We start from the raw sequence: 27,187 nt of genomic DNA, 5'->3' as shown, positions 1-27,187 counted from the left end.
CCCAGGGTCTTCACAAAATGCCTGGCACCAGTAATTGCATTTTGCAGACAAAGAGGAATTCAAATATATCCTTACTTGGATGGCTGCCTTATTCAAGCAGACAACAAAGACATCCTTCTAAAGCATCTGGCGTTTGTAAAAAGATTACTAATTTGCCTAGGGTACACAGTAAATGAAAAGAAATCAAAACTAGCCCTCTCAAGAGATAATATTCCTGGGTGCAAGCTTAAATACAGCTGCCCAGAAGGCTTATCTCATGCCAGACAAACAAAGGCAACTGACTTCTTACTTCAAAAAGTTGGCAACAAAGACCCAGTTATCTGCAAGGAAAATCCTGCAGGCTTTGGGCTTCATGGCATCCTGCATTCTGCTAATTCCATACGCCAGACTGCATATGAGGAAACTACAATGGTATCAAAAAAGTGTTTGGACTCAACATTGCCACAGCCTGGAAACATTACCCTCATTCCCTGCCCGCAACAGGAGTTTCGATGGTGGGCACAGGCCTGCCACCACAACAAGGGTCTGCCATTCACTTTACCCACAGCCAGGCAGACACTAACAACGGATGCATCAGATTATGCCTGGGGGCGCACATGGCAGGAAAATGTATTCAGGGCATATGGCCCGCAAGCCAGATGCATCTTCATATCAATCAAAAAGAGATGCTAGCTGTTCAGAATGCCCTGACAGCTTTCAAGGATCTACTTCATCCAGGACAACTACTGATAAAGATGGACAATACTACAGTCATGTGGTACATAAACAAGCAGGGAGGCACACATTCCTACCCCCTCTGCAGACAAGCAATGACCTTGTGGGACACAGCATTGACTTATCAAGTTCACCTGCAAGCACAATTCCTGCCAGGAAAAATAAATACTCTGGCAGACGAACTAAGCAGAAACCTCATGGATCCCTGCGAGTGGAAACTGGATCCACAAGTCTTCAACATGATAACAAGGAAATGGGGATGCCCAGACATATATCTGTTTGCCTCTCCTCACAACTGCCAATTACAGAGATTTTGCACAAGGATTTATCACAAACAAGCATGGAAAGTGGATGCCCTATCCTTCAGCTGGAAAAACCTAACAGTATATGCCTTTCCTCCACTGCCTCTCCTTCCCAAGGTACTCCTAAAGGCCAGACAAGAGAAGCCAAAAATTATACTGATTGCCCCCGACTGGCCACGCCAGCACTGGTACCCAATCCTAAAGAGCTTGTCTCAAGGTCCAGCACGGACATTGCCTCAAACTTCTCACTTACTGACCCAACAAAACAATCAGATCCTGCACAGCCAACTCAGGACCCTAAGTCTGGCAGCATGGTGGATAATGTAGCCATTCAGAACACTCCTCTTTCAAAAGCTGTTATGGATGTTATCTTGGAGGCCAGGAGGCCCAGTACCAGAAAATCTTATGCAGAAAAATGGAAGAGATTCTGTGCTTGGAACCAGGAACAAGGCATTGACACATATGTACCAAATATTCCTCAGATTTTACAATACCTAACTGAGATGCTGGACAAAGGCCTTTCCTTTTCATCAGTTAAGATTCATGCCTCTGCCATTTCAGCCCATTACAATACGGAACCACCTATCTTTTCTTATCCTTTAATAAGGCAGTACCTCAGAGGGGCCAAAAACATCAGGCCTCTAAGGAGAGCACCATTACCTGCATGGGACCTCAATTATGTCTTGGAAAAACTCACACTGCCTCCTTTTGAGCCAGCCTCAACAGCTGATATAAAATTCTTATCCTGGAAAACAGCTCTGCCCCTAGCAATAACCTCTGCAAGACGAGTCTCGGAGTTACAGGCACTCATAGCTGTGGAACCTTTTATCATTTTTCATCCAGACAGGGTTTCTCTGAGGACAAACCCTACATTTATGCCTAGGGTGGTGTCCAGTGTGGCCCTCAACCAAACCACTCACTTGCCTACCTTTTATCCAAACCCACAGAACAAGGGTGAGAGACTTCTGCATTCTTTGGACATGCACAGACAGCTATGATTCTACTTGGACAGAACTAAAGGTTTCGGAAAGACTGAGCAACTTTTAGTGGCATATGCTGCAGGATCACAAGGAAATGCTGTCTCAAAACAGACTATTTCTAAATGGATAGGTCATTGCATTCATTTCTGCTACTCACAGCATGGCAAATCAGTGCCTAAGGGCATTATGCCACACTCTACCAGAGCAGCAGCCACTTCAGCAGTCTTCCTCAGAGGAGTACCAACCAAAGACATCTTAGAGGCTGCAACTTGGAGTTCAGTGCACGCTTTTACAAAGCACTACCACTTACCTCTCTACTCTAAATCCAGAGCAGGCTTTGCCACTGCAGTTCTGCAGGGCCTCATAGCCTCTCCTAATCCTATTTATCCCAGCCACCCATCCTCAGCTTTGGGATTCAACCCAAGAGTAATGACTGCAACAGTGAAACACGATGAACATAGTACAGTTGTGTACCTACCATAAATGTAGATGTTCGAGTGTATTCACTGTTGCAGTCCAGGTTACCCTCCCACCGTCCCCCTTTCATTTGCTGAGTTTTATCTGTACTTCTCTATTCTATACAATACAACCTATGTGGTGTATTTGCTTGTAGATGAAGGAAATGTTTACTTTAGTGCATGCATGTTTATTGGCATAATCTATTTAGCCTACCCTTTTGGGGGCACCTGACATCTGGGGCAAGAAAAACGTAAGAAAATGGCTTCGGCTGCATCTTTTATACACCTGGCGCACTGATGTCAGGGAAGAGGCGACAGCAACCAACGCCGGACCAGGACTTTGGAATTCAGGCCCGACTGCAGGTAGCCTGCCAGCAGGATAACCCAAGAGTAATGACTGCAACAGTGAATACACTCGAGCATCTACATTTATGGTAGGTACACAACTGTACTTTTTGCAGACTAGCCATGAAGGTATAGCACATGGTGTTACAGTTTTGCTGTTTTTTTGTCCTGTTTTTGCAGTTGTATGAGTTTTCACAACACTTTTAATTTTGCATTACTCTGTGTATAACTTTTCCTGTACCTGTCTGCTTTGTACTGGCTGCTCCTAACATTGAATGTAAGCTTTAGCAATGTATTTATATGCTGTGTTTTGATTTTTGTACTTTACATCCAGTTATATAAAAGCATATAATCTCAGATACTGTATTTGATTGTAACTGTAGAGCTTTCTACCCTAGGCCACTGCTGAAAATGAGTTAATAACTCATACTTCCCAGTAAACAAATGTAAAAATAAAGCCATGTACATTTCTTCAGGAGGCAACCAGTGAGCCAGCTTAAGCAACTCCACAGTAAACTCCCCATGAATGGGCTTTGGACTGCAAAACCTTCAGATACTAGTGCAGTCCTAGGAAGCCTCTTGGGTAAATTTGTTTGCATCTTCTAAAACTGCCAGTTCAGAATTTTTTCTCCAGGCATTTGTAATAGGAAGTCTGAATCAGTCACCTCTGTAGCCTAGGGCAAGGGACTACTTTATGCCTTCCATCCTGTGTGTCTCATAGCAAACGTGCTGGTGAAGGACATGGGGGGGATGGCTGCCCACATTGTAATAGCTCCTTTCTGGCATAGACAAACTTGGTTTTACATTTTTCTTCAGGTTTAAATAGGAAAACCCATTACTTTGCCCAAACGTTGCACCCTTTCAATTTAGCAAGTGGGTACGTGAGTTTATCCAAATGTAGTCAGTCACAGTCTGCTTGGAGAATAGGTTCCCTAATCCCTGACTGGAAAAAACTACAAATCACATATTCATTGATCCTGATAGAAAAGAAGAAACTTGTCACTTGAAAAATTTGCTTAGGAAAGTAGAAACAATTTTTATGCATGTTAAGATAACTAGAGTGACCCTTCAGTAGCCTTTAGTACAAGTTCTTAGCTGCCAGAGTTCTCTGTTTTCTTTAGGCTTATTTTATGCTTCCAGTAAGGTCCCCCTATCCAGCTATCTCAGCATGTCTGCTTGTAGAGCCACCTTTGGTTACCCTTCTTCTAGCCAAACAGTTTCTCAGGGATAGCCTTCATTTAAGGCCACCCAAGAAGCCAACGTCATTTGCTTGAGACTTAAATTTTCTGCTGATAAAATTAACTCAACAGTCTTTTGAGCCAACTGCAGTTTGTGTTATAAAATTCTTTCCCAGAAGAACATTTTTCTTTATGGTTATTACGTATGCTAGGAGGGTCTTTGAATTTCAAGCTATGTGAATTGAGCATTATGCAGGCTTTCGTCAGAACATTTCTTCAGAATAAGCCCATCTTTGCTGCCTAATGTTGTATCTAGTATGTCTCTAAATCAGTTTGTACAACTTCCAGTGTTCTTCCTGAAAGCTCCAAGGAAAGGGAAATGACTGTTAAACTTTTAAGTATATAGACTGTTGAGTTTTGTTGGCATGGACCTAGACTGGATATAGTTTGATGCTCATTGTTTAATTCTCAATTGCAGTAATAACTGTTAGGACTTCTTGCATTGGTTTACTGCTTGTCCCCGTTTACATAGGACAGTACGTCTTTGGGCAGCTGTGTCCTGTCAAAAATCATGGCAAATGTCCTGAGATTTTTAGGACAAAAAATATTTTACAGCTTTCTTTGAATAGCCTCATAAAATTATTTTGTATCTGAACTGTTTTAATATATGAAGCAACAGAAGAAACACAAATTCTGCAATGGTGATCTGTTATTTTGGTAAAATCTAGTCTTTTGAACTAGATATGGGCATGTTTTTGCTTACAAAATTTCACATTTTGTAGCAAATGTCCCACTCTGAACATTTGAAAAGGTAGCAACCCTATTCTTGGCACATAATCTAGGACAAAACCTAGGCAGTAATTTTCTCGATCAAGACATTCAAGCCCATTTGGCAACAGGGAATTGTGTATATCCCCAGGCAGCACCACAGTGATATGGTATAACAATAAACAGAGATGATCCCATTTGTATCTGACATGGCCAAGGGGTTAAGATTGACCCTCAAGGATTCATACATCCCATCTCAGGAGAGCTTATTAGCAAACCAGCTGAGCAAGACAGAATGGATGCTAAACTGGGGGATACCAACAGTAGAGGCTGAGACACGTCTGTTTCTCTACATTTTCCCTCCAGTACATTTATTGTCCAGGATAATGCCAAAATGCTAATCATAGCTTCATGTTATTTTGCTCGGGTATCACTGGTTCTCCCTTCTACTTAGTGTACTAATGATAGAGTCAACATTGTTGCCTCAGATTGTGGATCTCTTGACACAAAACAAAGATCAGTAATGTACTCTGACCTGAGAACCATAAAGGTGTCAGCATAAATGATCTTGCACTCATTCCCTTTAGCCATATGTTTTCAGAGGATATGGTCTGCAGTCTAAGGGAAGCTATGAACATTGGATACTAGAAAACCATAACTAGCTAAATGGAAAGAAATTCCCTTAGATGCTAAAGCAGTGGTCAGAAACAATCTGCAGCTTGTGTGTCCTTAACACTTAGGCCATTATAAAACAGGGTCATATTATACTTTTGCAAAGGTACACGTTTCACAAGTGTCAGCTTGTTTGCCTTTATCTCCCACTCTCTTCCTTGTTGCCAATAAATCAGATTCTCGAGAGTGTCCTGCACTTGAGGCCTCCTTTGAGGACACTTACCCCACCATGGTACTTTATTTGCATTCTGGAGTAACTAATCCAGATGCTTCTGCTCTCCTCTACTCTTGATATTTAACCTGGAAAACTGCCCTGCTGATGCCAGTTACATCTGCTCGAAGGATTTCAAATTTAAAGGCTCTCATTTGCACAGAACTATTACTCATCTTCCTCAGGGATTGAGTCACCTTGCATACTAACCTTACTTTCTTGCAAAATGTTGTAATACAAGTATCAAATCAAGCTATTTTCCTTCATTCTGTTGGATGGTGCAGTGGTAGTGTTGTCACCTTAGAGCAAGAGGTTCTCCAGTTCGATTCTCGGCCGGGGTGCCTTCTGTGCAGAGTCTGTATCTCCTCCCTGCATTTGTGTTTCCTCTGGGTGCTCCAGTTTCCTCCCACATTACAAAGACATGCATTTGGAGCATTTCTCCCCAGGAGTACAGTGAAAATTGGCTTGGTTCCAAGTCGATCTTTCCCAGTAAACAAATGTTAAATAAGTAATAAATAGTCACCCCAGAACAAGGAGGGAAATAATTTTACATTCCTTGAATGTGACTAGGCAACTGGGATTTTACTTGGACAGGGTAAACGAAAGAAAACTTGAAAAACTGTTCATTTGCGAAGTCATGGAAGAGAAGCCTGTTTGCACACACACCATATTCAAAGGGCTAGCACAATGTATTTACTTCTGTTACTCCTTTCATGGCAAAATTGTGTTTGGACCCTAAGGCAACTGCAGTCACCACTGCATTCCTGGAGAGGGGGGGGGGCACTATGTGGTCATCTCTGCACAACTTTTCAGGTACTAATCTGGACATCACATCTCTAGGGACAGCCACACAGTGGTCCATAAGCCTTGAAAAATCTTCCCAAGCATCATTACTGCAGTAATGAAGTAAACAATAAGTACAGTTCTGTTAGGAACGTACTGAACTGTAGATTTTGTTTTATTGTTGCAGTACCAATTCCCTCCTTCCCTCTTCTTTCTTATCTTTGGCCATCCTTGGCTTGGGGACTTCAATCACCCTTCCTCCTCTGTTTACCCTAACACGATGCCTTCCCTCCTCAAGTTGGCCTATAATTATGAAGAGGCAGTTTAGGGGTCTCATGGGTGGACTGCCTTCATGGGGATTACTTCCACTAGGACATTCAGTATTTGGCTTTAGACCATTATTGCCAGGGCAAGAAAAAAATATAGATCTGTGATGTCTAGGTGGTAAGGGGGTCTATCCGGAGGGGGAAGAATGCTAAGATCTAGAAGTCATGCCAGCCACTAGGCTTTCTATGAGGTCCAGAGAGGAGTTATTGCAACAGTGAACATACTCACATCTACAATTAGGATAGGTACCTAACACAAGTATACTTTTTCTTCTCATGGAAAACTATCCTGTTGGCGGCTGTTATGCAAATTTCAGAAATCTTTCTAGCCTAAGTATTTGTGTAAAACCTCTTTATCTTGTTTTCCATGAATATGGTGTCCTGAGTAAAGTTTCGTTGCTAAGCTGACTTGAACCTGTGGCTGTGTCTTGCTGATTTAAGGGGATGGACAGAAACCACTCAGATCTATCATTTATGGCAAATGTGTAACCTTTGTGTCTGCATCATCAGCCTCCATTTACTGATGCTGCTACCATAGGGCTTCCAAATCATTGTTTGGATATGAGAAATACCTGCTGACACATTGTTATGGGGGAACAGCTGAGCAGGTGCATTTTCTCTAAGTATTCTGCACTTGTGTGTTAAGAACTTTTGTTTGGTCTTTTCTCTGTCTCAAGAAGCATCACCACAGTGCTGGTGGTGGCAGGAGTGTTGCAGCAGAATCTCCTGGTGTTCCTGTACATTAATAACTTAATTGGGTGGTGCTGTCAGCAAGCTTCCTTTGCTGTTGCTCTTGCTGAACTCATGAGCCACTTGCATTTGGCTCTCTTGCCTTTAACAAGAGAGGAGTTAGAAAGCTGACTTTCTGGATTGTAATGCAAAGGTATTTTGTGGCCGTGATGCTTCTGCAGTTGCTCCCTCTCTGATGGCTGTTGTTGTTTTCATCATCTATTTAACATCCTAACACGTTAGTGATTTCACTGGATGGTGTGATACTGTGAGCTGTGGCATCAACATTCCCTCTTTTATTTGTTTGTTCTTTTCAATGCTTTCATTGTTCATGGATTTGGTCTCCTGTTTTAACATTTTGGAGGGAGTATTTCTATTCCTATCAATTCAAATCCAATGTCCAGTGAAGGATGTATCACTGAGGGATCAAGGTGAGCAGTTTTGAGCAGCCTTAGTCCAGTGAATTTAATCACTTAGGAAGCAGTTGCAAATCAGCTTGCTAGAGTTATAGAAAGTTCTGCAGGCCTTGCATGGTCTTGTGATGTCAAAGTCCTGTTTGTGAGGTTGAAAGGCTAAGTTACCATCTGGTATGTGAACAGGCAAGGGGGTATACTTCTTACATCATAGGTAGAAAATATTGTGAATTTAATATTGGGCCATCACTGGGGAGATCTAAGAGAATGAAGTGTCACCACAGAGAGGACACCATAAACCACACCACCAGTCATGTGGACTAACATTGGAGTCTTCCCAAGTTTGTTGTGACAGGAGCTTAGGAAGTGATGGATGTTCTTACTTCCACATGTTCAAACCACAAACTGAAGGCATGAGAACTAAAGGAGATGTGGTGTGTCAATGTTCATTAAAGATAAATACACCTCTAGATTGGTTAAACAGCATGGTTCCCTTGAATTACTTCAGTTGCAATTGACTGTAGGTAAGACCCCTCTTCAGGTCATTGTTAGTTATAGGACCCCCTCCATGAATCAGGACATCCACTCAGCCTACTTGGATCTACTTGAGTGGTTTCTGGCTGACTAAATTTGCAGATGATTGCAAATTAGGAGCGGTCATTGAATCTCACATTGAGACAAATGTTCACCAGAAGGGGCTGACACAGTCAAACAACTGGTATCAGAGCCATGGACTAAAAATAAATGTTAAAAATGCATAATAGTTTCCTTTGGGCAGTCATCCATCCCTGGTAACTGTCATGTTGACAGCACACCCCGTAGAGTTGACCCAGTAGTCAGGGACTTAGGGACACAAATAGTAATCTAGGCTTTGGCCATCACGTTTCTACAGTGGTGAGGAAATCATTTTATGTTGCGCAACTTATAAACAAAGGTATGGCATCCAAGTCCAAGGAAGTCATTGTTCCACTGTATTCGGCATTCTTCAGACCTATCATTGAGTACAGTGCCCCCTTTGGGTATGTACCTAACCAAGTATATCCAACAAATGGAACGTCCACAGAAGTTCCTCACTAAAAGAATACAGGGTGTAAGTAAAATGTCCTATGCAGACCACCTCAAGGCCCTATCACTGTATTCTGGCTCCTACAGACTTTTGAGGGGAGATCTATACCTGACATACAGGGCATTGTCAAACCTCACTCTGGACCTCCTGCATATCCACAAAACAAACACCACCAGAATTACCCTTTCTAAAAACGTAAACCTTGCCTGTGATATAAATAGGACCTGCTGGAGAGATAGGTATGTATCCCAGAGACTACCCCATCTATGTAACAGGTTCTCCCCATCCATGTGAAGCAGAGTTCCTCCCTAACCCAATTCAAGTACAACTTAGGAAATTCGATGGGAAAATGGAAATTCATCCCTGGCTTGGCACCAATGTCTCTAATGGACACGGGTAACTTGTAAATGGTTCATCTCCCAGGCCCATGCTTACGCTTATCAAGGGTATCAGAACTTGTCAGAAATTTAGGATGCATAGCTAGGCTTAAAAAGGGCCTTGTGGTCGTTAGCCTAGTAAACACCTCTGAACCTATATTGCTCATCTCATAAGTAAGGGCATTGCCTCCAGAAAAAGAGGTTATAACCCCCTTCTACTCTTCCTTCATCAGGCCAATAATAAAGTACAATGTTCCTTTTGGTATGTTTGTTTCCAAACACCTGCAGCAATTGGAGAGACCACAAAGGTTCCTTATGAAGAAAAATCAGGTTTTTCAAGATCTGTCTTTTGCGGACAGACTGAAATTATTGTCACTTTACTCTGTGTCATACAGACTGCTCAGAGGTGACCTGTGTGTTGCATATAGAGCAATCTCTGACCCAGCTTTGATGGAAATGCTGCACATTCACAAGTCAAATGGCACACTGGTCACTTGCTCAAAGGATCTTAACCTGCTGTGTGACATGAACAAAACTTGCTAGAGAGACAGATTTATCTCACAGAAGTTGCCCCACCTTTGGAATCCGCTTCCTGTTCATGTTAATCAAAGCCCCTCGGCCCTATTTAAGCACAATTTGGACGATTGGAATGGTAACCAGAAATTCACCCCAGAGGATCCACCTGTGTCCCTCTTGGACACGGGAAATAGGTGCTGATTTTAGTGTCGTCTTGAACCAGGCACCCTTCAGAACAAGGGTTGAACTTGGCTAGGCTTGTAAGGGCCCCTGAGGCCTTTAGCCTAGTAACATCCTATGAAGGGAATACTTCCATATGCCTTTCCCTTCCCTCTAATCCCTTGTATGTTGAGAAAGCTGAGAGCAGAAAGGATACAGCTCACATCTTCAACATGGAGGCGCTGATTCTAGGCCTTTTATATTCTTTATTCGTCAAGATGATTATACCCCAAACAGTATGTCTGGCAGTCAGTCCCATTTCAGACCTTTGCTCTTTCATTAGCTCTTTTTCCCCTCAGTCATTCCATTTAAAATCTGGTGTTTACAAGCTATTGGAAAAACTTTATACATGTTTACTGATAAATTAAAGGGCTTCTCCATTTATGCAGCAATGCATGATGTTTATCCCCCTTAAATTTACTCCATTGCCTTACTTCTCAACCATCTTGTTTTGTCTGGGTAATAGTTATTTCAAGGTTGCATTACATGTTTTTGCCATGTCTGGGCATCGTGAACTTCTGGAAGACAGGACTGGTTTGGCTGGGGCTAGACTGGGGGGGGGGGTATAATGAGATTTCCCCCTTCTGTCTTAGAAGGATAAACCCTTCTTTTCCACGGGCCTTCATTTCATAACTGACATGCTTACCTGCCCTCCCCCTTTGAGCTGGGGGATGTTTGGCATGAAGTTCTTTTGGAAGTACCTATCCCAGAAAAGACCTGGCTTCTTGTAGGGCTAGTTGTCATTTCCTGCTAAAGGTAGCATCTGAACTGTTTGCCAGAAATAATTTGTTTCCTTTTTGGGACAGAACCTATGGGAGAATAAGGGGGGGGGGTCTGCACAGCTTAGATATTCAGTTTTACCTTTATGAGTTGCATGAGTTTAGGATGATGTGACAGTTATCTTGCCTTAGATATGGAAGATGTGGCAGTTTCCAGAAAAATACTGTCCAGATGGATTGACAGTTGCATTGTGTTTTGTTGCCACATGTCATCTAAGTAGCTATTAGCGGATGCTGCCAAGCATCATTCATCAAGGTTGTGGCTTCTGGTGTCAGGAACATATCTAGGGAGGCATTCGCACCATGGCCCCTTGTTTAGTATACAGGTTTACCAGATGTAATCTGCGTCTCCATTCTGGGAGTAGTTTATCCTTTAGTGTTTGTTGCACTGAAGAATTTTGTGTCCTTTCAGACACTCCAGTAGCTCCTGCCTTGCTTTTCTTTAGGGGCCTGAGGAAGATGTTATGGTTTTCCTTAATTACATACTAACTGCCTGTAGTCCATCAAACTAAGATATGCGGTAAGTGTCTGCTGTGTTAGTTGGTCTTTGAGAAGGCCTTCTCCCGTGGATCACTTTCATCCCCTCCATTTTCTCATGTTAGGCAGTCATCTTTGGCTGTCTGTAGCAAGAGTTGCAGCTTTTGAGTGGTACAAGTTTATAATTGATTTTATTTTGCTTAAAGGAGGAACTCTGTTGTGTCATGAGGGTCAGGATCTTGAGGCTCATGGAACCAGGTGCATCTTATGTAGCATACAGCAAATGCTGACGGGAGTAGCTCAAGAGCAGGTCCTGGTTCAGGATGGAGTGAACCTTAGCTTCTATCCGGACGTTCCAAAGTTTTCACATTAGATCCCTTCAAATCTTCGGGAATGTTACCTTGAATCAGTATTAATTTAAAGAAGCTTTATTTAGTTTAGTGCTTTCGTCTTACAGACTTCCTCAGATCACAAAAAATGTCATCTTTTCTTCCATCATGTCCTGGCATCAGACCATGTTCTCTAAGGAACCAGAGTATGTCTCATTGGTAATGGCCCTCATTTACCTCTGACAAGTAGTGAAACATTTGGACTACTTCAGGTACCTGCTGATGTTCCAGGAACTGTTGGGACTGTACCATTTCTGTGGTACAAAGAAAAGGAGTTCTTGTACTTTGTGGACAGCTTAGAGTGCTGCATGTAGGGCAGCTAGAACTGCCATCCTTTTTCATGGACAGGCTTAATGCAACTTAGACATTTGAATGGTAAAAAAAAACTCTCCATGAGGGCTTTTGCACATAATAGTCTTTTTGTCTGATCACTGCTATTATTTGTGCATTATCTCCTTGGTCTTCTGCCCATGTTGTCACAAGGCTGTACAGATAATAAACATTAGTTAAGAACTGCACAGTGAAAAGCATATAGTCCTCTGCTGCACCTCCTTGATTGTTTTTTTTTCCAGATTATTCTCAGCAGTGTTCTGTCAAGCAAATACATATGTTTCAAGAGCCACATCAGAAAGAGTACAGATTTGTGAGTCTGTCAGAACTGTAAAGTTTCAAGTGCAACTCTTCCTTCAGACATGCTGTGTTACCACTCCTTTTATACTTTGTTCTGCATTGCTGAGCCAGCTTCCTTCTTTCCTTGAACATGTTACTGGAATGATTGTATAATTTCATCTGCAGCTTTTTGAATATACAGCTGTTGTGTAGAGAATGCTTTTGCACTTTCAAGTGGAAGGTTGCATCACTGTTTAATTGAAAATAACTTTATTTGGGAGGAGTGATCATCAGCACTTGACCCAGAATGGCAGAGCTCTTGCTAATGGTTTGATAGTCTGCTGTGGGCCACTGGACTGTCAGCTCCAGTTTCAGTCCATGGTGCTGGAGGACAAGTCAGGGGATGAGGTACTGATGGATTTGTCAGCATTTCTCTGGGGAAGGACGTCTTGCTTCTACACTAACCCTCAGGCAATACAGGATTTCACCTGCAGATGACACTGAAAAAAATGCTAAAACAGTCTTCTGTAGCTTATTATATGCTGTAGTTCACATTAGCAATCACTTGCTTACATTACATAATTCTATGTTGAGGGATGAGTAGCAGAAGCAGAATACCTATTTGTACGGTATGACAGCTGTGGGTATCATAGTGTTCATCTGCTGCCTGTTGGCATGGAGTAAATGAGCATTGCTGGACAACAAGCAAGTCCCTTGGTACAGTATATTTAATGTGGGGAGTAAAACCCTGCTTGATAGTATTGCTGCCTTATCTGTTGAAGCTCTGCTCTTATGGTGAGTAGTGTAACTCACTTATCTTGCGCCTTCCATTGTCTTGTTACATTGTCCCATGTACTTTGTAAATGTCCTTTTGCAGAGACTGTGTGCTTAAGTGTTGCTTAGATTACTGAAGTTAATCCATGGAAATAAAGTAAAAGTTATCAATCTTTATTTTCCTCAATTTTTTTTCTGATTTAGTTTGCCCGACAGTTCAGTAGAAATGAGCCCCTTACATTTGACTGGCTATGCCGACATGTGAATTGGCCAATGGTACCCCCAGCGAATATCAAGGATTTGATTCATCTGGAAGCAGTTCATGATGTACTTGACCTGTATCTGTGGTTAAGGTATGTGTGTATGTTGTGTATTGCTGCTTTATAGCTGTTCTTGCAGATATCCTTTAATCTGAAGTAGTTACTTAATTTGCTCTGCAACCTGTGGGTATCGGATCCGAGCCGGCAGCTTTCCAAGCTACAAGATCCGAGCTCCTAGCTCCTCCCCCTACCCATAATCCCCTGCTATGTGCTACATTACCTCAGATCGTTTTTTGCCGCGGCTGAAGCAGCTACTTTTGAAGAGCTCCTTGGCTTTTTGGTGAGACTGAACCTTTTTCTTCTTTGTAAAAAAAAAAAAAAAAAAAAAAAATCTTTTCTTGTGTGAGTATTTAGTTTTCTTGGGTTAGTTAGCAAAAGTGTAGTTAGTTAGGTACCTTTGTTCCCCTTTTCTAACTAGTTTGTTTCTGTTAGTTCCCGCCTTTCACCCTCCCCCCTCTTAGTGTTTGGGTGTGTTTTTTGGTGTGAGTGGTGTTATGGCTGAAGGGCCTAAGGCGGTGTTCTCAAAGTGTACTGAGTCTGGCCATAAGCTTTCGCCGGCAGATGGCCACACTCAGTGCGTTTTATGCTTGGGGGCGGCCCATTTCTCATCGGCCTGCACAGTCTGCGCGCTTTTAATCCTCGGAAGATAGGGGGGGGAGAACAAAAGAACAAGCTGATCAGCTTGTTGCCTCAGGAATCAGCTTCTTCTTCCTCCCCCTCTCAGGCACAGGCTGTCTCCACAGCCCTCGTGCCTTCTGGGCCCCTGACTCAACCTGGGACTCAACCTTCCTCTTTGGGTTTGAGTTCGGGGGATTCAGGTACCTCCACTACAGTGGAAAAAAGGCACAAAGACAAGGGACATAAGTCCCACAAAAGGCGGGCTGAGACTCAACCCTCAGTCCCGCCGTCTAAGCTAAGTCTCCCTCAAGGGGCTACGGATCCTCCCCCTCTTGGCTCCGTTCACCTCATTTTTCTCCGGAGCTGGAGGAGGAGGATCGGTCTCCCTCGAGGTCTTCGAGGTGACCCTCCCGGCCCGCCTCGATGACTTCTTCAAGATCAACAAGAAGCCTCACTGAAGCAGATATGGATCGGATGATGCGCCAATTCATCCAGACCCAAATGCAGATGGGGGTGCTCTTGCCTTCCCCCCTCTGGGGGTGAGCACGGCCCCCATATTTGCTCCGATTACTCCTTCTCCGACCCGTTTTCGGGTCTTGGAGTTATCGGATCCGGGCCCTTTCAGAACCGGGGATTCGTCGGCGCCGATAGCTCCAGTCGCTTCGCCGACTGTGCCTTCGAGTCTGTCGGATCTGAGCTCTCGGGGCCGAGGGCTGAGCATCGGATCCGGGGGAGCTGGTGTGTCTTCGGCTCCGTTGGGTTCGGAGCACACCTCTCTCTCTCGGCTCCGGATGCATAGGCTTCGACCCCGATCCCTACCTCGGAGCCGAGGAGATTGCTCTAGGAGCCTGGCGAGAGTAGCTCTCCTTCGGCTTTTGAGGTTGTGGAGAGGGTACTGTCAAGGACCTCCAGGTCACTGGTCCGGGCGTCGGATCCTCCCGTACTCCCGCTGCATGTGGGTCTATCCTCCATCATCCGACCATCGGGACAGCCTGCCCAAGCCCTCCAGTTGGTTCCTTTAGAGGAACAGGGCCCCGTTGACGAGCCCTCTTTGGACAGTCCCACCGAGGAGGTCCCTCGAAAGTGTCGGTGCAGGAGGAGGCACCTGGACTCCCCCGAGTCCGTCACAACCGACACGGATTTAGATGAAGGGGAAGGTTCCCCAAGTTCACCCCCCGAGGATGTCTCCTTCGGAGACATCATGGAAATGTTGCGTATTAGAGGGGGGTGGTCTGCCCAAAAACCTTCCACAGATGAATCCGTGTTCCTGGATGCGTTTGAGGCAGGCCCTTCTACCTCCTGGGTGTCCCCCCCGGCTGACCCCCTGGTAGACCTCATTACTACCAGGGCGTGGAAGGAGCCCAACACCGTGGAGCCTATCCCGAAGTGACCCGACAAGATCCTTAGCCCCCCAGTGGATAGATTGTCTTGGGCCAAGGGAACCCCAGTGGATGCCATGCTGGTGGCGGCTGCCACCAAGAGAGAACTCGCACAGGAGAGTTCTTCGGTTCACCCGCCAGATAAGGAATCTTGAGCATTGGACCGCATTGGGAAGCGGATGTTTAGTTCAGCGACCTTTTCCGTAAGGACGCTTAACTACATGGCACATACCATTAGGCTGCAACGAGACTTAATTAAGGAATACGCTGCAGCCCCCCCGGAGTCCATGTCGGTCGAGGACAAAAACATTTTCTCGACTCGTATGGCCACTCTAAAGTCCATCTCTAACACGTCCATGCGTCTACTCTCCCATGCCACGGAGGGAGCCACTAGGGCCAGCGGAGCCGGGGTCATCTTGCGACGTCACTCCTGGCTCCGTCTTTGCGATTTCGCGGATCCCTTCAAGGCGTCCTTCGCGAATGCACCCTTTGACGGATCTTCGCTCTTCGGCAAGACCGTTCACGAGACACTGGTCCAAAGTGAGAAGGATGGGAAGACGCTGTCTGCCATCGGGGTCCGCTTCTCTAATCCCCAACAATCCTTTTCTAGGAATCAGAGGGGACAAAAGAAGCTGTGGTTCCGTAAGTCCCAGCAATCCCATCCGGCTTCGGACACCTCGTCCTCTAGAGGCAGAGGAGGACGCCGGCCCAGAGGCAGAGGAGGACCGCGTAACTTCGGGTCCAGGGAACCTTTCCCGGATAGACCCGCTCAGCAGCCCTGAGGGCTTACCCGGCTGTCCCTCTCTGGAGGCAGTCGGGGGGCGGTTGTCGGAGCACCTGTCAAACTGGGAGTCCATTACGACAGATCGATGGGTGCTCCGCATCATATCCAGAGGTTATACCATCCCCTTCATAAACCACTCTCCCTCGACCAGACACTTGCCCGATGTTCCACCCGATCAAAGGGAGGCAGCAGCTTCAGAAGTCCTGAAGTTGCTAGGAAAAAAGAGCCTTCCAGCCCGTCCCCCCAGACCAGTCCGGATCGGGTTATTACTCCAGGTTCTTTTTAGTGCCAAAAAAGACAGGGGACCTCAGACCCATTCTAGACCTCTCCGCTTTGAACCTGTTCATTCCCAAAGAAAAGTTCCGGATGGTCACCCTCCAATCTATTCTCCCCCTTCTGCGGCAGAACGACTGGATGTGCTCGATAGACCTCAAGGATGCATACTACCACATCTTGATGGACAGACGATCCAGAAGGTTTCTCCGCTTCCGGCTGGGAGCCAGTCATTACCAGTTCAGGGTTCTCCCGTTCAGCCTCACCTCAGCCCCCAGGGTGTTCACCAAAGTCATGGCAGTGGTTGCAGCCCACCTGAGACTTCAGGGCATTCAGGTCTTCCTGTACCTAGACGACTGGCTCCTTATCGCCACCAACAGGCATCAGCTCTGCCTGGCAAGAGATTATGCTCTGACCCTTGCCCAGAGCTTAGGCATCTCTGTAAACCTCCAGAAATCCTCTCTTTGCCCCGTACAGGTCCTGGAGTTCATAGGGGCCAAGTTAGATGCCCGCATTTCTCGAGCAATGCTAACTGCGGACAGGATAAACAGCTTGTCGTGTCAGGTGCTAATTCTTCTTCAAAGCCCGGCCCCAAAGGCGGAATTAGTTCTGAGGGCACTAGGATCTATGGCAGCAGTGATCACTCTCGCCCTTCACGCGCGTCTGCGAATGAGGATTCTGCAGTGGACCCTTCAAGTTCAGTGGTCCCTGCTACTCCATCCGTTGAATACCCCGATTCCCCTAAGCAGAGTTTGCAGGCACTCCCTTCTTTGGTGGCTCCACGCCCCAGAGCTAAAGGAAGGGAGGCCTTTTGTTGTCCCTCCCCCCCAATCCAAGCTGACCACGGACGCCTCTCACCTCGGGTGGGGGGGCATTGTTCGGGCAGAACCGTCCAAGGCACGTGGACTCCCCTGGAGACCGCTTTGCATATCAATGTCCTAGAGATGAGGGCGGTGCTTCTAGCGTTGCAAGCTCTTCACAACCTTCTACCTCTGGGGACTATTGCAATCCAGACAGACAACATGTCAGTGGTCTGGTACATAAACAAGCAAGGAGGAACCAGGTCCTACCCACTTTGCCGGGAGGCTATGAGAGTGTGGGAATGGGCGATATCCACCAACTGCTTTCTGGTAGCAATGCACATTCCGGATTGGTCCAACATTTTGGCGGACAAACTGAGCAGAGTGATTCTCACTTCGTACGAGTGGTCTCTCAATCCATCAGTTGCGAAGCAGATCTTCCGCAAATGGGGTTGGCCTTGCTGCGATCTTTTTGCTTCTCCCTTAAACACAAAATGCAGCGAGTACTTCGCAATACTTCCCCCCGAAGGGGGGAATCCCAGAGATGCTCTAGTCCATGCTTGGCCATCCGGTCTACTGTATGCCTATCCACCCCTTCCGCTCATGACCAATTTCATACAGAAAGCCCGTCGGTTGGGGAGCAGAGTTATCCTCATAGCCCCATTCTGGCCTCGCCAGATCTGGTTCCCGTACCTGCGGTCTCGCAGTGTATCTCCGCCATGGATACTGGATCCCATTCCAGACCTGATTTCACATCCGGCGGGATTACAAACCCCGAACCTGGTGAACCTCAAGCTTGCGGCTTGGTTGCTCCAGTTCCACTGATGGCTAGGACTCCCAGTATCTCATCTCCTGTTGAGGCCATTCTAGTCGCAGCACATAAGCCGACTACTAGGAAGATTTACTACAGCAAATGGAAACGCTTCTCTGTCTGGGCCAAAGATAGAGGCCTGGATCCATTTACAGTTCCTATTCCTACTATTCTAGACTTCCTGTCTCTGATATTCAGACACTCCTGGGATTTTGGCTACTGGCCAAGGCTTTTGTCACCCCCATAGTGCTTTTTTTTTTTTAGGCATTGTCTCAAGGACAAAATTCCCAACGTAAAAACTCCATCTAAACAACCTTATGCTACTAAATTTTAGAAGTCGTAACATGAAAGTGCACTCACTGGAAGCAGTCCTCACCTTGGAAGACTTAGACATTTGTGCAGTCACAGAGACCTGGTTCAAGGCTGTGGAGAGCACCCCAACCATACCGGGCTAGACCTCCTTCCACACGTTCAGACCCCAAAATGAAGGCATGGAAACTAAAGGAGGTGGTGTATCGATATTCGTTAAAGATAAGTACACCTCCAGATTGGTTAAACAGTGCGATTCCCTGGAGATACTTCAGGTGCAATTAACTGTTGGTAGGACACCTATTCAAGTCATTCCCAGCTGCAGGCCCCTTTCCATGATTCAGGACACCCACTTACCTGTTTGGATCTACTTGAGTCTATCAAGATACATCCGAGCACCCTAGTTTTGAGTGACTTTAACTATTGATTCACTGACTGGGTAAATTACTCGTGCTCCAACTCACTTGTCCAAAGGTTCCTCGAATTTAACTCCAGTGCCCTGGACCAGCTGTTTGACACCCCCACAAGGGTGGCAACATGCTGCTTCTGGTACTTACCAATATGGGGGACCACTGTAGCACCTCCACTGTGAGGTTTTCCCTAGTGAGATCTGACCACATATCAGTCTCATTCAAAGTAACCATCACACCTGCCCCCCCAAGCAGCAACTAAACTGAAAAAAAACTTCTCCAAAGCAGATTATAACCTCTTACAGGATGGTGTAAGTAGCTTTACTGCACCCCCCCTCAGATGGAATTGGCAACTATGCCAAGTTCTACACCAGTGCTTTATATAAACACCTGTATAACTGCATTGATTTATCCTTACTTGATAGGACCCAAACAAGCTCCTCAAGGAAGAGCATACATGCCTGGTGGACAACTGCCATTAACAGGCTTTACAATAAGAGGAAGAAATTGCTGTTTAAGAGTAAGAGGGAGCAAGCTATAAACTAGAAACACTCCCTCCTCAGCTTAAACAAGCAAATGAGACTTCTTGTGAAGTCCTCCAAAGCAAACTCCAAATCCACATTAGCTTTCTCAGTTAAGGACAACCATAAGGTGTTCTTTAGCTACATCCGTAACCTAAAAGGAAAGGCCCAGATTTATGCCGAGCTGGTAGTTAATATTACCACATGTACTGAGCCTGTGGACATAGCTTACTGTTAGCCAACAGTTTCTGTGAAAACTGCACACCCATGTCTGCACCACACGCACCCTATGACATGCCTACCACCTGTCCTGTACCTTGTTTCTGTAAAGAGCAAGTCATAAATGTCCTCTCTAAGGCCAAAAACATAGCATCTGTGGGACCTGATAACATCCCAAATTGCATCCTTCATGAGCTCAAAAAAGTGTTAGCAACACCACTGGGTACTCTTTTCAGTCATGGTTTAAGCACTGGCTTCATCCCAGCTGAATGGAAAACAGCCAATATCCCCTTGCACAAAGGTGGTGCTTCCACTGACCCCGGGAACTATAGACCTGTTAGCCTGACTAGCCTTATCTGCAAGGCCATGGAGCAAATCATCATGGACCTTGTCCACAAAGATATAGGTAATCTCCAGACACTTGACCCTACTTAGTTTGGATTTGTCAAAGGGAGGTCATGCCTGTTGAATCTGGAGGACTTCTCTGAGACAGTCACCAAGGCCCTGGATGAGGGGGTATCTGTGCATACAGCCTACTTAGACTTGGCCAAGCCTGTTGACAGTTTCTCCCATTCAGGGATCATTGACAAATTCACCCAGCTAGCTATGAACCCTTATATCTTCAGATGGGTCGCTAATTGGCTCACTGATAGAACCCATATAGTCAAAATAGAGGAATCCACCTCCAACAGTAGACCTATAACCAGTGGTGTTCCACAGAGACCTCTACTGTTCAGAATCCATTTCTCCGAAACACAAGCTAAAAGTAAGTCTGGTTGACAAAGTTTGCTGATGACTGCAAACTGGGAGCGGTCATAGAATCTCCAAATTATGTCAAGAGGGTCTTACGCAAACGATTGGTGTTAGTCATTGCCTTAAACTCAATACAAAAAATGTATTATTATCCCTTTCAGTAAGTTCAATGTTCCTGCTAACTACCACATCAATAACAACACCCTAAGTACGCACTCAGTGGTGAGAGACCTGGGCACACAGGTTGACAGGAATGTTGCATTTGATCACCATGTCTCCACAGTGGTAAGAAGGGCATTCTGTATTGCTCATCTCATAAGTAAGGGCGTTGCATCCAGAAAAAAAGTTATAAGCTCTCTGTACTCTTCCCTCATCTGGCCAATAATTGAGTACAACACCCCTTTTGGTATGTACCTTTCCAAGCAAATGGAGAGACCACAAAGGTTCCTCGCAAGGAAAATTTAAGGTCTTCAGCATCTGTCCTATGTGGATCATCTGAATTCATTGTCACTTTATTCTGTTTCGTACGACTACTCACAGGCAATCTATGTCTTGCATATAAGCCAATCTTTGACCCTGCTTTATTGGAAATGCTGCATATCCGCAAGTCAAATGGTACACCGGTTACGCACGCTAAATACCTTAACTTGGTATGTGACATTAATAGAACCTGCTGGAGTGACAGATTTGTCTCCCAGAGGTTACCGTATCTTTGGACTGGACTCCCACTTCATGTCAAACAGAGCACCTTATAGACTTCTTCAAACGGAATCTGGACAATTGGATAGGTAAATTCACACCAGGTGTTCTGTCTGTGTCCCTCTTGAGTTGCCCACATCTACTATAAATTTGATATTGGACACTTCTTTCAGTCCCATCGCATCAGTTCATTCTACTGAGTACAGTGAAATCATCTGTGAAGACCTACCCCCTAAGTTTCTTAATCTTGAATTATCTTCTCTCTCCTCCCTTTTTACTTAAAAATGCACTTTATTCAGCTGCTCCTACTGTATTTCTGCCTCTTCCTACCTTATTTTGCTTAAGTGTTCAACTGCATTTATTCTGCAGCATTTTTTACTGCTTGTCAGTAGCCTGATAACATTGAGGACAGTATTCTACTGAATTGCTGCTTTATTTAAACTCTTTTCTTGCTGTTGATTGTGATCTGGATTTCTGGTGCTCCTGCATTTTGTAGCATAGGCCAGATTCAGACTTCCTGAATCTAGATAGTTTTGTATCACTTGAGCATTAAAACCAGCTCTTCAGTGAAATACTGAAAGCTCTGAGGCATCCGTTGCTCTCAACTAACTGTAAGTGCTTGTTTTTGCTCTTGTATAGCACTTTTAATTGTATTTGCATTCTACTGTCTGAATTGTCTGGGCTGTTTTGCCCCACTTTACTGTAAGCTGTACTAGTTCAGCTGTAGCATAGCCCAGTTCCAGGTTTGCTGCTTCTGGGTCTGTTTTGTAACTTCTGAGCATCAAATTCAAGCCATCTTTGTTGTCGAGGGCCCTTCTGGACTCTTGTTTGAAGGGAATGCTGTCTTTGTCTCATCTAATCAAGGGTAACTGGACTTAGAGCTCAGAGAGAGCATCCTTATTGGCTAGTTTGAGTTAAAAGGGTTATTTATTGTTTTAAGCCCAGCATTTGCGCTTGTGTGTAGTGGACCTTTGTGCACTGCTGCATAGCAGTGGTTACTATTTGTGGTCATAGAAGCAAATATTTTGCTTGTTAAATTTTCCCTTGGCACATTGCTTGTGGTTCTCCAGAGGTTTTCCGTTGCCCTGCTGTACTGCCAGGTAGAACACTAAGCCTAGCGTCAGAGGTACCAACACACCTCTCGCACACTAGCCATTCCTAAATCTGACCTCTCTTCCTGACCATATAAATTTACCTAACACTAAGGATGGACACTTTCCCACAGTTTCCCCAGACAGCTTTGTCAACATAGGCATCCTGAGGCAGTTTAGCAACTGCCTCGTGTTCACCATCAACCCTCTATTCCTAGTCTACACAAACTCAGCGTGAGATATGCAACTATATTAACCTTGAATCTATGCTCTGTTACACACCAGTCAGTACATATGACAATGAGAGGGTTGTCAGCATGCACACCTTACCTCCTACTCCACCCAAACCCACATCACACATACATATGTGGAGGTCCTCACCAGAAATGAACCTAATCACCAGAGACCTCCCAAACACAAGCATGCTACACATAATACTTCCTCTGCAGAACACAATACATATAATAGCTCATGTACCAGTGTGTCACCTGTCAAGCCTTTAAGGCTAAACACAAAACCAAGCATATTAGTCGTAGGTGATTCCATCATGAGGCACACAGATGTCCCTCTCAACAGACTGGATAAGGAGAAGGTCACTGTCAGCTGTCTGTTAGGTGCCAGGATCCGAAATATCACACATGCACTCAAGTCTCTCAAAAACAGGTACTAACGTGACTCTTAGTCCATGTTGGTGTGAATGACTTGAGACGTACCTCTCTGGACTTTATGAAGGGAGATATGACTGAGCTCTCAGACTATGAGTCTCAGCCAGGTATGTCCCTAGCCTTAAGCAGCATTTTACCTTCACCTAGGATAATGTCTCAATACAAACTAAAAATGATTGAATTCAATAACTGGCTTAGTTTCTGATGTCATTCTAAGGGGATGCAGTATCTGTCAGTCTGGGATAACATGATCGATAGACCTCAATGGTTTGCCAGAGATGGTCGTTCTTCATCTGTCACTCCTGGGATTTTGGCTACTGGCCAAGGCTTTTGTCACCCCCATAGTGCTTTTTTTTTTTTTAGGCATTGTCTCAAGGACAAAATTCCCAACGTAAAAACTCCATCTAAACAACCTTATGCTACTAAATGCTAGAAGTCGTAACATGAAACTGCACTCACTGGAAGCAGTCCTCACCTTGGAAGACTTAGACATTTGTGCAGTCACAGAGACCTGGTTCAAGGCTGTGGAGAGCACCCCAACCATACCGGGCTAGACCTCCTTCCACACGTTCAGACCCCAAAATGAAGGCATGGAAACTAAAGGAGGTGGTGTATCGATATTCGTTAAAGATAAGTACACCTCCAGATTGGTTAAACAGTGCGATTCCCTGGAGATACTTCAGGTGCAATTAACTGTTGGTAGGACACCTATTCAAGTCATTCCCAGCTGCAGGCCCCTTTCCATGATTCAGGACACCCACTTACCTGTTTGGATCTACTTGAGTCTATCAAGATACATCCGAGCACCCTAGTTTTGAGTGACTTTAACTATTGATTCATTGACTGGGTAAATTACTCGTGCTCCAACTCACTTGTCCAAAGGTTCCTCGAATTTAACTCCAGTGCCCTGGACCAGCTGTTTGACACCCCCACAAGGGTGGCAACATGCTGCTTCTGGTACTTACCAATATGGGGGACCACTGTAGCACCTCCACTGTGAGGTTTTCCCTAGTGAGATCTGACCACATATCAGTCTCATTCAAAGTAACCATCACACCTGCCCCCCCCCAAGCAGCAACTAAACTAAAAAAAAACTTCTCCAAAGCAGATTATAACCTCTTACAGGATGGTGTACTGTACCCCCTCAGATGGAATTGGCAACCATGCCAAGTTCTACACCAGTGCTTTATATAAACACCTGTATAACTGCATTGATTTATCCTTACTTAGGACCCAAACAAGCTCCTCAAGGAAGAGCATACATGCCTGGTGGACAACTGCCATTAACAGGCTTTACAATAAGAGGAAGAGAAATTGCTGTTTAAAAGTAAGAGGAGCAAGCTATAAACTGAAACACTCCCTCCTCAGCTAACAACAAATGAGAACTCTTGAAGTCACTCAAAGCAAACTCCAAATCCACATTAAAATTCTCAGTTAAGGACAATTTATCCATAAGTTAAAGGGTAACCTAAAGAGGCCCAGATTTATGCCCGGTTAATATTACCACATGTACTGAGCCTGTGGACATAGCTTACTGTTAGCCAAAAGTTTCTGTGAAAACTGCACCCATGTCTGCACCACACCCTACCCTGTGACATGCCTACCACCTTGTTTCTGTTTCAAAGAGCAAGTCATAAATGTCCTCTCTAAGGCCAAAAACATAGCATCTGTGGGACCTGATAACATCCCAAATTGCATCCTTCATGAGCTCAAAAAAGTGTTAGCAACACCACTGGGTACTCTTTTCAGTCATGGTTTAAGCACTGGCTTCATCCCAGCTGAATGGAAAACAGCCAATATCCCCTTGCACAAAGGTGGTGCTTCCACTGACCCCGGGAACTATAGACCTGTTAGCCTGACTAGCTTTATCTGCAAGGCCATGGAGCAAATCATCATGGACCTTGTCAACAAAGATATAGGTAATCTCCAGACACTTGACCCTACTCAGTTTGGATTTGTCAAAGGGAGGTCATGCCTGTTGAATCTGGAGGACTTCTCTGAGACAGTCACCAAGGCCCTGGATGAGGGGGTATCTGTGCATACAGCCTACTTAGACTTGGCCAAGCCTGTTGACAGTTTCTCCCATTCAGGGATCATTGACAAACTCACCCAGCTAGCTATGAACCCTTATATCTTCAGATGGGTCGCTAATTGGCTCACTGATAGAACCCCTATAGTCAAAATAGAGGAATCCACCTCCGACAGTAGACCTATAACCAGTGGTGTTCCACAGAGATCAGTCCTGGGACCTCTACTGTTCAGAATCCATTTCTCCGAAACACAAGCTAAAAGTAAGTCTGGTTGACAAAGTTTGCTGATGACTGCAAACTGGGAGCGGTCATAGAATCTCCAAATTATGTCAAGAGGGTCTTACGCAAACTATTGGTGTCAGTCATTGCCTTAAACTCAATACAAAAAATGTATTATTATCCCTTTCAGTAAGTTCAATGTTCCTGCTAACTACCACATCAATAACAACACCCTAAGTACGCACTCAGTGGTGAGAGACCTGGGCACACAGGTTGACAGGAATGTTGCATTTGATCACCATGTCTCCACAGTGGTAAGAAGGGCATTCTGTATTGCTCATCTCATAAGTAAGGGCATTGCATCCAGAAAAAAAGTTATAAGCTCTCTGTACTCTTCCCTCATCTGGCCAATAATTGAGTACAACACCCCTTTTGGTATGTACCTTTCCAAGCAAATGGAGAGACCACAAAGGTTCCTCACAAGGAAAATTTAAGGTCTTCAGCATCTGTCCTATGTGGATCATCTGAATTCATTGTCACTTTATTCTGTTTCGTACGACTACTCACAGGCAATCTATGTCTTGCATATAAGCCAATCTTTGACCCTGCTTTATTGGAAATGCTGCATATCCGCAAGTCAAATGGTACACCGGTTACGCACGCTAAATACCTTAACTTGGTATGTGACATTAATAGAACCTGCTGGAGTGACAGATTTGTCTCCCAGAGGTTACCGTATCTTTGGACTGGACTCCCACTTCATGTCAAACAGAGCACCTTATAGACTTCTTCAAACGGAATCTGGACAATTGGATAGGTAAATTCACACCAGGTGTTCTGTCTGTGTCCCTCTTGGACAAGGCCAATTGGTGCTGATCATGGAAATAAGGGTAGGACTTGACTAGGCTTGTAAGGGCCCTAGGGCTATTAGCCTAGTAACTTCCTAAGATAGGCACAGCATGAAAGGCACAGCAGGGGACATAGCCACCATGATGAGGCAGATGGGTACAGAGAGGAGGTCGACACCTGATAATGTACAAGGGGTGGATACAACATGTAGCACAAAAGCAAATAGATGTGGACATATAGCAGAAAATATAATAAATATATTTAGTATAAATATATTTAATAAATTTATATGTAATATAAATTTAGTATAAATTATAAAATTTATATTTAATTATATTGAATATATTTATATTTAAATATGTTTTTATAATAAATATAGTAAGATTAGCAGGATTGTGGACAGTGTAGCTAACATATTTAGGAGAGGCATGGACACCACGTAGCAGACAGAGTGTATCAGACGTGTGGATACTGTGTAGCAGACAGTTTGTATCAGACATGTAGACCCCACTTAGACAGGGTGTCTCAGAACTGAAGACACTGCATAGCAGACAGGGTGTGTCAGGCGTGTAGACAGTGCATGGCAGACTAGGTGTGTCAGGCATGTAGACAGTGTGTGGTAGACAGAGTGTGTCTGTCTTGTACACATTGCATGGCAGGGTGTGTCAAGAGTGTAGACAACACGTGGCAGACGGGGTGTGTCAGACATGTAGACACCACATAATAAGACTGGTATAGCAGGGATGAAGATTCCAGGTAAGTATAGCAGGGGCATGGACATCTCACAGTCAATGTAGTCGGGTTGGAACACCACGTAGCAGACTGCTGCAACAGTGACATGGATATTTTGATGAGTATAACAGGGATCTTAACAGCCACCTAGTGCACATGTATAGTAAGGATGGGTCACCTTATAACAGATGATAGGATGTGGGCATCATGTAGCGTACAGGTATAGCAGAGGGGCATGGTAGTGTAACATCTAGATGTTTATCAGAATGGTCGCTAAGTAACTCGCACACTGCACCTAGGAAAACTGTGTCATGCAACATGCACTTCCGTTTGGTGGGGATTACCATATTTATAGGTATAATACTCACTGAATTTCCTAGCCCTTCATCCTAGTTTCTAAAGTATGCTGTTTATAAATATTTTCTGAGGTGTATTTTACTCATTTTAAATTAACCACATCTCTTTGCTAAGCATGTCCCTTTTTATATTTAAATCAAATCTTTACTTACAGTAAGTAGATGTTTCATGCAGCTTTTCAGTACTTAATATCTTTTCTCAAAAATTTATTTTTCAAATAGTTGAATAAATTCCATAGTAATTTGTATATAACATCTTAAATA

The 27,187-nt window shown here is 44.6% G+C and overlaps 1 protein-coding gene across 1 annotated transcript in view; it reads left to right on the top strand.

Annotated features, from left to right (window-relative positions):
- Nucleotides 1–27,187, top strand: part of SUPV3L1 (Suv3 like RNA helicase) — a 1,221,766-nt gene that overhangs the window by 1,086,604 nt on the left and 107,975 nt on the right. Inside the window, 1 exon segment of the mRNA XM_044056280.1 lies at nt 13,290–13,438. Within this exon segment, the coding sequence (XP_043912215.1) occupies nt 13,290–13,438 (149 nt within the window).

The sequence above is a fragment of the Protopterus annectens genome, chromosome 14.part0 (assembly GCF_019279795.1).
Source record: "Protopterus annectens isolate FY-2018-M chromosome 14.part0, PAN1.0, whole genome shotgun sequence".
NCBI lineage: Eukaryota > Metazoa > Chordata > Ceratodontiformes > Protopteridae > Protopterus > Protopterus annectens.
This window is presented reverse-complemented; position numbering and strand designations above follow the sequence as displayed.